The 12,148-nt window shown below is 55.5% G+C and overlaps 2 protein-coding genes across 2 annotated transcripts in view; both read right to left on the bottom strand.

Annotated features, from left to right (window-relative positions):
• Nucleotides 1-2,437, bottom strand: OVOL3 (ovo like zinc finger 3). The gene is made up of 5 exons (XM_032323771.1): nt 2,288-2,437; nt 1,579-1,722; nt 1,440-1,504; nt 506-707; nt 1-260 (listed from the first exon to the last, which is right to left on the bottom strand). Exons 2-5 carry the CDS (start codon nt 1,670-1,672, stop codon nt 52-54), a joined length of 570 nt encoding a protein of 189 aa, XP_032179662.1. The 5' UTR covers nt 1,673-1,722; nt 2,288-2,437; the 3' UTR covers nt 1-51.
• Nucleotides 2,438-4,610: 2,173 nt separating this feature from the next.
• WDR62 (WD repeat domain 62) overlaps nt 4,611-12,148 on the bottom strand; it is a 42,743-nt gene continuing 35,205 nt past the window's right edge. The window contains exons 21-32 of the mRNA XM_032323598.1: nt 11,801-11,853; nt 9,775-9,993; nt 8,650-8,777; nt 8,257-8,360; nt 7,792-7,902; nt 7,361-7,495; nt 6,975-7,086; nt 6,719-6,860; nt 6,577-6,637; nt 5,754-6,407; nt 5,048-5,211; nt 4,611-4,952 (exon numbers count right to left, since the gene is read on the bottom strand). Coding sequence (XP_032179489.1) covers nt 4,692-4,952; nt 5,048-5,211; nt 5,754-6,407; nt 6,577-6,637; nt 6,719-6,860; nt 6,975-7,086; nt 7,361-7,495; nt 7,792-7,902; nt 8,257-8,360; nt 8,650-8,777; nt 9,775-9,993; nt 11,801-11,853 — 2,144 coding nt within the window. The 3' untranslated portion in view covers nt 4,611-4,691. The remainder of the gene's footprint in view (nt 4,953-5,047; nt 5,212-5,753; nt 6,408-6,576; nt 6,638-6,718; nt 6,861-6,974; nt 7,087-7,360; nt 7,496-7,791; nt 7,903-8,256; nt 8,361-8,649; nt 8,778-9,774; nt 9,994-11,800; nt 11,854-12,148) is intronic.

The following is a 12,148-nucleotide window of genomic DNA, read 5'->3' on the forward strand; positions in this document are numbered from 1 at the left end:
TGCGTTTCCTGCGTTTATTTGCCTCTCGTGGGTTGTGTGAGATGCACATTGTCAAGCAGCACGATGTAGGGCCCGGTGCTGCAGGTACGCGTCCGGCCTAGAGCAGGTGAAGCCACAATCCTCACACACATGCAGCTTCTCCCGGCGCTCCCGGTAAGCGTAGCTGGCCGGCTGCCCGTGCACCTTGGCAAGATGAGCTTCTAGGGAGCAGCGCTGTGTAAATGCTTTCCCACAAGCTCCACAGCGAAATGGCCGGATCCCTGCAGAAGGGCAGAGGGAGAGGACAGACAGGGCAATGGCCTCCAAACCAAAGTCTCTCCACTTTGCCCTCCAGGAGCATTCCCACATTCCTGCTCTAAGTTGTTCAGACTCTGCCTGTGTCCGTCCCATAAACACAAACACTGGAAACTCCACAGCCCGGGCATCTCTTTCCCATTTAATTCCAGACCCTGCTGGAGTCCAGCAGCCCTGCCCTGCCCCTGCCCCTGCCCCTGCCCCTCCTTACCGGTGTGCGTTCTCATGTGGCGCTTGAGGTCGAAGGCATCATGAAAGCCCTTGCCACAACAGCGGCACACGTGGCGGCGCGCAGGGCTGTGGCACTTGAGGTGCCGAGTCAGCATGCGCTGCAGGGGGAAGGCCTTGGGGCAGAGTGGGCAGCGCAGGGTCCCCGGGCCCCTGGGAGTGGAGGCCAGACTGTCCTGCATGGGCTGTGGGAGGGACATGGGAGTTAGACTCCCCAGTTGGAGCAAATACAATCCCTGGAACTGGGAACCCAGGAGGTCTGGGAAGGCCAGAGACTGCTATTTATGTGTGCAAAGGCTTTCCCTGACCTTTCCCTATTGCCTTGACCTTGATTTATATTTCTCCATGTTACATCTTCCAACGTAGCATGGATTTTTCTAATTTTATGTCTATCCCTGTAGCCCCCACCAGATTAAAAGCTCCAGGAAGGATGGAATTTTTGTCCTGGTAAATATCCATTGCCTAGAACACTTACTGCCTTTCAACATGTACTGAAATAGTCCCAATTGCATTTATATTCGGGCTGGTACTTCCCTTCTTCCAGGGCATGCACAGCTGAAAATCCCTTCTGAGAAGCCCCTGTCTTCCCCCATGGTGCTCCTGTCACCTTTTCTGACTTGCCATAAAGCAGTTCACCATCCACTTGACTTGAATCTTGTTCTGCCCCACTAGACAGAGGGATCTTGGGGTAGGAGCTGTGACTGCCCACCCTAAGGAAGTGGGGCCTGGGATGAAGCCTACGGGGTGCTCTATTAGGAAAGGCATTCCCAGCAGAGAGAATAATACGTGGAAAGGTCCTGAGGTTGGAGGGGCATATGCAATGGGCTCAGGAAGTAGGGGGCAGTGAGGTTCTGTTGAGGCTGAGAGCGGGCAGGGGTGAAACTGAGCAGGGTCTTGTGGTCCAGCTGCAGACTCACCGCTACCCAAGAGTCCCCGAGGCCAGAAGACTGGTCTGCTGGTGGGCCCCGCTGGTTGCTGCAGTCTGAGGAGAGAAGCCAGCCGGTGATGCTTTGTGTCTCACCTACCCCTCACCTCAAGTCCCAGTGAGGGGCCCACCTGGGACATAGGCATCTCCCCGGAGCTGATCAGGCAGGTGGCCCCAGTTGGGTGGCTGTGGACGCCGACTCCTGACCAGGAAGGCACGGGGCATCACCTCCAGGAATGGTGATATGGCCCCACGCAGATGACTGCTTCTTCCACCTGCAGTCACGCCTCAGCCTCAGCCCCGGATGACTAGAGGGAGGAGGGAGCCCTGCGGAGCCTTATTCTCTCCATGCAAATTTTGTGACCAGCCCAGGGAGCTGACATAGCTGGCTCCAGTTACTCTGCCATGGGACCACCATTCCTCCCCCTTCTCCTAAACCAGGTTCCTGAGGACACTCGCCGGACACCAGGGGTGGCCAAGCAGTAGGACCCACAAGAACCTTAAGCAAGGGCAAGACTGGAACCTAGACAGCTCCTGGAAGTGCAGGGAGGCTGTCTTCTCAGTAGCAGCAGGGCCAAGGACCTGAGGGTCTGTTTGCCAGGCAAATCAGTTACCAGCCGGACATCCAGCAGCCTGCTTGGTTATTCAAATCACAGCAGCTCTCTGAGGAAGCGAGGGTGAGGAGTGGCTGTGATTGCTTGCTCCAGAGGACGGAGGGACAGCAGGGTGCAGGAATGAAGGACAACGGGGCTGAATGTAGGCTATGCATCTTCCAACAGGAAGCTCTACCTTTCTGATTTTCAGATGCCCAGAGCTGACGTTCAGCCACACTGTACACACCTGGGTGTAGCAGGTATTAAAATGCTGGTGTGTTCATAGTCCAGCTCCTAGTGATTGCCTGGGACACCACTTCCCCACTCTTCCACAGTCCAGGAGCCAAAAAGGGTCACCTGAAACCACCAGAGGCTCCCAGAACCCCACCATTCAAGTGAATCTGTGTTCTAGATTGGTCATTGTCTGACCTCTGAACCGGTAGTTAAGGATTTTGAACATTCTCTGCATTACTTCCTCTCGCTTATCCAGTCAGCGACTTCTTGAGCTCCAGCAATGGGCCAGGCCTAGCTCAGCACTAAGAATGAACATGCACTAAGAATGAACATGTAACTTAGCCCAGAGGGGAGAGATACCAGTGACAGCACAGAACCACCAAGGCAGACACACTGGGTCCTCTCTACCAGCCCACCCTCCTCTTGTACCCAGAACCCAATTTTGTTGGAACAGCGATATGGCCAGGAGAGATGGTTGGTCCAAGATTATCAAAGCAATCTCCATTCTTCTTGCCTGCAAATGCTCTGAAAGGGGAAGCGTCTGCGAAGGCTTATTAGCACCTTTTTTACTGCCCTGGCTGCTGTCCTTCTTTGAGCCTTTGCTTCCATTTGGGTGAGGGTGTGCTGCCGAGTGCTGGAATGGCAGCTGAGGGAATGAGCTGGAGGGTGGAACTCAGCCTCAGAGGGGAGCAGAGCAGGAACATAATCAAGACTAACACACGTCCCTGCAGCGTGGCCCCCATGAGCCAGCTGTTTGCTATTTGAGCTTTGAAGGCTTAATTATGATATGGGGTGGGAGGAGGGGTACAGTCCACAAGGGAAAGGCTCAAGATGGTTCTCTGGGTGTTCAGGGGCCTGGATGCCAAGCCTTGGCACAGAGATCTTTGGTGACTGTGGCCAGGCAAGGCAGGGACAAAGAGAGCAGTTCTCCAGGGATATGTCACCTGTAGGGTGGGGCAGGGGGAGGGACTCTGAGAAATTAACAATACTGGGTGTCGCCTCAAATAACAAAGTCAGGCATCTTATTTAGGGGGGAAAATTGTGTTGTGAATAGTTCTTGGATTTAAATGTCATGAAGCAAAAGGGCCCTGCCCCTTGAACCCCATTCTTCCATTTCCTCTCTTACCCTTTCTCCTCACTCCATTCCTTCCATATGTTTGATCCCCCCCAGTGGAGTGTTTGTACTGGCTGTTCTTTCTGCTCGGATACCTTCCCAAGATGTCCACGTGACCTGTGCCTTCTGTTGGGCCTCAGCTCAAATGTCACCCCACAAAGACCTTCCCCTGGCTTATCCAACCAGCACAGTGAACTCCCACAGCTTACCTACAGATACTGTTTTGCTGTTTTGCTTTCTAGAAAGCTAATAACATGCGGGCAGATGCTTTGCTTGTCTTGTTCCTCTCCCTACCCCTGGCAACAGACAGGTACCTGGCAGGATTTTTCAAATGGCACGATTTGTTGTGATGTGTGTCAATGTTTCCAGAGACAGCAGAGGGCCCTCCCCTGCCAGCTTCCTTTTTATAGAGAATTGGGACAGTGGGGGCTTTTGTGGTCACAAGAGTGGTCACAGTTCTTGGCAGACATACCACATGGCTAGATGCCTGCTGCCTGGGGAAGCTGGTACCACAGCTGGGAGCTCATGGGGTGAATCTGGATAGAGTCCCGCTGGGGAGAGAATTCCTTGTCCCAGCTGCTGGAGGGTCTGGGCACGCTGCCCGATTATCCAGTCAGTAAGCTTGCTGGGTTCTCCTTTATTTCCACTGCTGCAGGTAGGGACAAAAGTCTGGACCTCATAGGATCCAACCTGGGCTTGGCCTGGGGGCCACGAACCAGTGGGCAGTGTGTGCCCTGGGAGCCAGAGTCTGGCACATAGTGATGGCAGTGGATCTTGTGGGTTCTTGGGCACCAGTAAGGGGGCAGGGAGGAAGGGCTGGCCCCTCCTTGGGAAAATAGCTGGCCCCTCCTTCCCCCCTGGGCAAGGACCCCAGCTGACTCCAGAGCAGCTCTGTGGGGATGGACGACATGGGATCCAGGTGTTGGGATCGTCATTATTGCAGTTCCCAAATTTCTTGGGAATGTTGGTCCCACTGGTGGAGTCCTGAACAAGACAGGCGCTGGGGCTGATGTCCCCCAGGTGAGACAGGAAGAGGAAGAGCAGGTGAGGGTACAACATTAGGTGGCCAACACCTGCTGCATACAGATGTCATCCCTTCCAAAGTTCATTGACCCACGTTCCCCAAGCTGGCCCAACACAACACTGCTGTCCACCCTCCTTCCCCAGCATCCACGTGAGGGGGCCCTGTGCAGGCACCCCGAGAGGCACCAGGAACCATTCCTCTAAGCTGTCGGTTTATTTGCTTAAGACACCTAGTTCTTCCGAAGCAGCAGGGCTGTTGTGGAGAGGGGGCTGCCGGCCCTCAGTCTCCCCGTGCCTTCCTCCGCACGGCCTGCACCAGCAGCTCTGAGTAGTGTTCCAGCAGGGCGTGCAAATCTGGGCTGGCCAGGGGGCACAGCGTTGTTGGAGAGGGGGCACCCGGGCTGCGCTGGGCCTGGGCCACGTCAGTCCCAACCAGCCAATCACTGGCCTCTAACTGGTTACGGATCCAAAGAAAGGTAGAGGCCAGCTCGGCCCGTGCCTGCCGCTGCTGGTCAGTGCTCACAGGGTCACTGGAGACCATCTGCAAGGGGGTACCAAACTTGTCAGGGGCCACCCAGCCCCAGCAGCCCAGGGGAGCCGCCCAGCCCTCTCCTCTGGCCCCAGGGCTGCACTCACCAGGTGGTAAAGGTCCAGGGCTTCTTGGAAGGCAGTCTGCAGTCTATGCACGACGGTGCTCACGCTGCTCAGTTCAAGGGGAGCTGGGGGCAAGACCCTGGCCGGCACCCCAGGCTCCTCCCAGTGTCCAGGGCTGCCCTGGACCAGACTGAGGGCATCTGGGGCTAGAGGGGAGGGAATGAGAAAGACACCTCCACTTTTTAGCTGATCTAAGAGAGGCTAGAGTGGCCGGGCTGATCTCAACGGCTGTCCCTCTGCCTGGAAGGCTTCCCTCAGTCCCCTAAGACTCACTTCCTTCCCACTCTGTTCAAATGCCCCCTACTCCTTGAAGCCTTTTCTCATTATCCTGCTTAAAACTGTAACCACTGCCCCCCACTTCTCACTCCCTAAACCCTTTCTCTTATTTCTGTCCTTAGCACATACGCCTTTGGGATACTCTTAACACTTTGCTTTCCATTTAGTCTGGCCATCTCCCCACTGAAAGTGTCCACTCTTCGTAGTCTTGTTGACGACCATGCCCCATGTGCCCAGGGTCTAGAACAAAGCCCAACACATAAGTGCTCACTAAATATCTAAATGAACCAACAAACAAATAAATGAATGGAGCAACCCCTGTGACCGGGTCAAGGGGCCATCTTTGGAGCTAAGCCAGCTGTACATGGGAAGAGCCTGGGGGACAGTCCCTTGCCCCAAGAGTGGTACTTACAAGAGGTGGGCTCCAGGAAGGAGTTGACACTGCCAGGGACTCCAGGCCTGGCCTCTGGAAGTGGGGTGCTATGGGGGTGGGCAGGGGTGTTGAGGGGCCCAGGGACCAGGAGCCTTGGGAGGAAGGTGGAATTGTGGATCTTCAGGGAGCTTGCGTCCACGGGGCTGGGGACTGGGAAGGTGGCTGTTGTGACGGTGACACTGGGCTGGGTGGCCACAGATTCCAGTGGGGGAGAGGGCAGCAAGAGCTTGTCACAGATGCTTGACAGGGTCAGCCTCAGGCTGGCCCGGGCCTCGTGGTTGCCCCAGGATGACAAGGCAGGTTCTTGGCTCTCGCTGTTAGAACTGGGTGCTGCCATGGTGGAGATGGCCTGGAGCTCCTGACCCAAGGACACCAGGTCCCCCATGGAGGAGGGCCGGTGGAGGGGCCTGGCTAGCTCAGCCAGGACAGGGCCCTCACTGTCCTCGAGGGAGATGCTGCGTGACATCTTGGCACGGGAGCTGGCTGTGGTTTCCATGTAGGGGTGGGTGGAGGGGCTGTGGACACCTTGAGCCAGGCCTGGAGTGGGAAGCGCTGTGGGCGTCGAAGGCTTCCCGTCAGTGGGCAGTGCTGAGGAGGAGGGGGCACAGGGCGCCCGGCCTGGGAGGCAGGGGGCTGTAAAGGAAGTGGTCAGTTCACTCTCACAGCCCAGGCACAGAGCCGATAGATGGGGGCCCTCCCCAGGTTGCTTCGGGGTCTGAGGGGACACTGCCCATCCCTGCTGCCCCATGGTTCTAATGGGCATCCAGGGCCATTTGTCTGCCTGCGGGGGGCGGGCACTCACTCAGTGGACACCAGGCCTCCAAGGTCTCAAGGGGCTCCTCAGCCTTTTTCCCAGTAAGGACCTGCATGCACAGCCATGAGGTGAGGACAAAGCCTCCGGGCTCCCAGCCCCAAGTCCTGAGGGAGGTGGTCCCAGTACTCACGTTGGTCCTTCCTGGGGAGGTGTAGCCAGTGCCTGCTCTCAGAGGCTCTGCTCTGGACTGGCTGCCCCCCAGATCCGTGAACTTGACCTCTGGAGACTTTACCAGGTGCAGGGGCAGCTGGGGAGGGAAGCTGTGGGTGAACCTGTGGGAAGGAAACCAGGCAGTCATTGCTGTCCTGAGGGTCCCTGAGGGGATGCAGCCCCACCCTGGGGGATAGAGAGAGATGGGGGTGGAGTGAGGGTTCACCCGCTCTCACCTGGATGTCTTCTGGAGGCGTGAAAGGAACTGGGCAGAGATGCTCAGCCGGGGATTGAAGAAGTCCTCGGTCTCCGAGGCCTCCAAGTCTCTCAGGGATCCATGAAAGAGTTCTAGAAGATGACCAGGGAGCCCTCAGAATCCCTCCAGCCACCCAGCTCTGGGCCCAGGAAGGCAGCCACCAGCAGGTGGATCCCCAGAAACACCGTCAACAAACCACACACGCGCCCGGGGAGCAAACACAGCAGGGAGAGGAGCCTGCACGGCTTGGTCCTTACAAGAAAATGTAAAGCCTTCCTACCACCTTTGCCAGCCCTGCAAGGAAGCCCTACCCGAGACACCCACGCCGTGCCCAGCACTGGTTGGCCTGCCCTGGCAGGGCCCTACCCTCGGGGTGAGCGTCGGTGAGCGTCTCGAAGTGGTGGCGCAGGAACTTCTCCTGCTCAGGGGTCTGGGGCAGGGAGCCGTTGGGTATGCCTGGCACCTCGGGCTGGGATAACTCTTCTGTGGTACCTGGGCATCCTGGGGAGAGGCGAAGGGAGGCGAAGGGGGTGAGGAGAGAATTGTCAACACCGTGAGTCACAGCAGACGCCCAGACAAAGACGCCAGACACTTAACAATGGAGAAAACTGGACTCGCCCATCACACACCCTGTTACCACTAGACCGAGGAGAAGCTATTGGCTCCACCTTCTGGGCAAGGAAACGGAGGCTTAGTGGGCACTAAGTGCGGGGCTGATGTGGGGAAAGTGATTATCTAGCACGACCATCCCCTAGTGAGTCCCATGCACCATCTTCTCACATCTGGGCCCTGCTCACCTGGCGTGGGGGGCATCATCATGTCAAAACGAGGATCCGGGGCTGGCTGTGGAGGGGGGGACTGGATGGTGGTGAAGCTGCACTCCAAGTCGGCCTCAGATTCTCCCGAGTCTGGAGGGGCAGAGCGTGAGTCAGGAGCCAAAAGCCAGACCCTCACTGGGGGAGTCAGGTAGGTGGCTCAGGGTCCCGGGGCTTCAGTTTTCCAATCTGGAGAATGGGAGTAATGATACCCACTCTCCATTTTTATGGACCAGCAAGTTTACACTTCGAGGAAGTGACAGAGCTGGGCTCCTGCCGGTAGAGCAGCTGGGCTCGAGAACCCTCAGGTCACAGCAGGGACCATGTCTGCCTCCGTGATAGACTCTGAGTTTTAGGGAGACTGAGTCAGGATCACTATTAATACCCAGAAAGGGGCTTTGGCTGGACAAACAGACTACTGCGGGGTCTCTGCCTGCTGCCACTCACCCTCAGGTGGGCCCTGATCCTTCGGGCCGATGGAGGAGACTCTGAGGTAGGAGTCACCTTGCTGGTCTCTGGGCTCCCCCTCGATGTCCTTTGTGCTGTACTCACTGCAGTGCCAGGGAGGGTGGGGCGAGGGAATGAGAACATGCTAGGTAGTAAGCAGCTGGCATGCACCTCGCCGAGGCCCTAGACATGTGTGCCCTGGTCCTGTTGAGCACTGCCTCTCCTTGCCTCCCTCCTGCAAGAGCTCCCTGCACCTCCCCCTGGAACCAGGGAAACTGAGGCTGCAGGGCCAGGCTCCGGTGCCACCTGGCTTTACTGCTCCACCCCACTTCTGCAGGCCCACGGCAGTTCTTCCAACGCCTTAAGGCTTCCCCTGGTGCATAGGACACCCACCTGTCTGCCCCTGTGACCGTCACCTCCGCCTCCAGGGAGTAAATGATGAGCTCGCTGTCCTTCGAGGACTCCCTCTGTAGGGGCAGGAAGGAGGGATGCCCACAGCCAACCTCCTGGGGACTCTCCGACTGTGGGGTGAAGGGGGCACAGCCATTGGAGGCGGCCTGGCAGCCAGGGCCCCCTGCAAGCTGCCAGTTGTGCTGCCGACACCCACGGTAACAGGAAAGACGGGCTGGGCCCTCACGGTGAGCCAGGGCCTCGGCCAAGTGACATGCTCATCCCGAACTCATTCTGCGCTGCTCCGTCATGACCATCGGCCAGCTCCTTACGGGTGAGGCTCCGACCCTCCAAGAGTCGATCCGTATGACGTTCAAGAATAGACAAATGAATCCTTGGCAAGAGGCCAGAAGGCTGGTTACCTCAGGTGGGAGTACTGATTAGGAGGGGCACAAGGGGGTCTTCCAGGAGATAGAAAATACTTGATGTTTTGGCCTGGGTGGGGGATACTTAGGTGTATACAGAGGGAATCGTCAAGCTGTATACCTATGATTGGTACATACAAGTGTATGTGTGTATTTCACAATAAAAAGGATAGTTTATACAGTAGAATAAAAAATAATTTTGTTTGGACAATAACAGAATAAGAGCTGAAGTTGCCTCGGCACTTCTGAGGGCCCAGGCCCTATTCTTGGTGCTGGATTCCTGTCAAAGCCCTCTGAGGGCTTTCTTTTTATGCCCATTTTTTAGAAATTCACCCCCTTCCGGGTTTTTTTTTGGTTTTTTTAAATGACCATTTCTTTTCCGAAAGCAGAAGCCTAGGGAAGCAAGTCTTCTGGCAAGTTTCACACAGCAGAGAAGGGTTAGGACCCGGGCTCTACTTGCTCAAATGTCCCTCCCTGTCCCCTCAGCCAGCCACCTGGAACCCAGCTCCCAGCTTCCTGGGAAGTCTCACTTGCACCAGAGGCAGGGGCCTCACTCTCCTTCCCTCCACCATGTCATGTAATTATCTCACACCTCTAGAGTGAGACACTCAGCTCGATTTCCAAAATGAGACTGCCAAGGCCCCAAGTCCTGGGTGGGCAGTTACAGTGCGGGGACTGTGGGCTGGGCTGGGGCGGCCCGTACCTCACTCAGTATGGCCGCCAGGCTCTGGGGCTCCACTGTATCCAGAATCGAGTTCTCCAGGCTCTCGGGCTTCATGGGGGTGAAGTAGCAATCCAGGTCCCGGGCATCCAGGATGGTCTTGAGGGGCTCCTGGTCAGCCCGCTCTGCCCAGCGGCCGTGTGGCTGGTAGCTGCGCTTGGCATGGAAGGCTGAGCCATCTACCACGTCATCGTCCCCTAGCTGAGGGTGACAGGGGATGGTCAGGCAGCTAGCCAAGAGCTCACCAACTCTGAAGGGAGCCAGGGACTCTGCATGGACTCCATCCAGTCTCTTGGCTTTAAACACCACTCAGCAACAGCCTCCAGAGAAATGTCTCCAGCCCGAATCTGTTAAATTCCAGACACGCATGTGCAACTACTCTATACTATACAGATCCTTAGTGATATTTGAAAGCGAACATGTTGAAAGTAACTCCTGATCCCCACAGATCGGCTCCTCCTAAAGCCTTATTCTCACCTGTTGCTCAGGCCCCAACACCTTGAGGTTGTCCTTCATTCTTATACTGTCCCTCAGACTCCACACTGCATTTCTTCAGCAAATTCCCTCACCTCTGCCATCCAAACACATCCAAGATATGGCCACTTCTCCAACCCTGGTCCTGCCCAGTGTTGCCTCCACGTAAGACTATGGCTTGAGAGACAGTGGAGGGTGTGTGCTTAAGATCTCGGCTCTGGAGCTGTCCATGTCTTTGAATTCCTAGCTGTGTGACTCTGGACAAGTTACTTAACTTCTCTGGGCCTCAGCTTCTCCATGTGTGAAAAAGGGATATGAGAAGCTCCTACATCTCACTGGGGATTAAGTGAGATAATACCTATAAAATACTTAGAAGAGAGCCTACAGAGTAAGGTGCTGTGCATATTTGTTGAAGGGAATCCCACCTGTAGCAATCACGGATAAGGGGAAGTTTGGGGTCTTGAGAGACCTGGTCTGCAGGGGAGGGGACGGCAAGCAGGATTTCCCTGAGGAGCTGACAGGGTCTGATCTGAGGACTGACGCTGTTACTGAAATAAATCATCCAACCTCGGGGGTAGAATTCTGAGCCAGCTTCAAACCCACTGGCTCCTAGCCTGCCCCTCCGCTAAGTAACAATCAATCATTCGATCCTAACATCATCTTCTTTCTCTCACATGCAATCATTTGGTTCCACCTTCAAAATCTATGCAGTCTCCCACCTCTCTTGCCTGCATGATCCCAACAGTCTCCTCCCAGGGCCCCCGCTTGCCCCTCATGTTCACACTTGATGCTACACCATGACCTTCCTCAGCTCAGAGCCCTCCCTTGCCTCCATCTCACTCGGTGCCAGGGGCAAAAATAAGTGGGGTGGACAACGAGGAGTGTTTAGGGAACACACCATAGCCCACACGGTGCCACACCATCTGTCCCCCATCCCCTCTCTCCCCAACCCTGCCCCTCATTCACCCTCAACCCAGGCAGCTGGGCCTCCCTGTACCTTTTTGAACATGCTAATAGGAACAGTCCTGCCTCACGGTCTCTGTCTTGCATACTGCTCTTTTCCAGGAACATTCTTTCCCAGGAACTGCACTTCTCCCTTGCTTCAACTCTGTTCAAGTATCAACTTCCCAGTGAGGCTTTTTCTGTTTATCCTAAAATTGTTGTCCCCTTTCCCCAATGCTTATTATTTTCCTTCTCAATTTTTTCCCTCCACAGCACTTATACTATACAAAATACTATACAACTCACTGATGTGGATACTGTCCATGTCCCACACTAGAAAATGAGCCTGTGAAGGTCTGCCTCGCTCCCTGCCATAAGGAATGCTCAGAACAAGGCTTGCCCGGGGGGAGGTGTTCGCTCTGTGTGTTACACGAATGAAGGACGGTCTAAGCGGAGACTGGAAGGATGATGGGATTCTCCAGGGGAAGGAGAGATGCAGGGAGGGAAACAGGCTTCCAGAAGAAAGAAGAGGATGAAGGAGAGCACCCCTACTTTGCCAGCCATAGGTGCCCCAGTCTCCGGGCAGACTCACCAGCCGCTTTGCCCAGAGGGGCAGTTTGCCATTGGTCAGCAGACACCGAGGATCTGGAGAGACACAAGGAATCCATGAAGAGAGAATAAACAACCCAACAGAAAAATGGGCAATGTACATAAATCGGCAATTCTCCAAAGAGACAATATAAGGAACAGACAGAAAGGCCAAAAGATGCTCAACCTTACTAATTGTCAGGAAAACACAAATTTACACAACAGACCAAAATTAAAATGCTTTATATTATCAAGTGTTGGCAAAAGTGTGGGAGAGCGGAGGGCTTAAGCTGACTGCTAGGTGGGGCAGTAACATGATGTGGGGACCCTGGGGGTCTCTTCTGAAATAAAA

The sequence above is a fragment of the Mustela erminea genome, chromosome 19 (assembly GCF_009829155.1).
Source record: "Mustela erminea isolate mMusErm1 chromosome 19, mMusErm1.Pri, whole genome shotgun sequence".
NCBI classification, from domain to species: domain Eukaryota; kingdom Metazoa; phylum Chordata; class Mammalia; order Carnivora; family Mustelidae; genus Mustela; species Mustela erminea.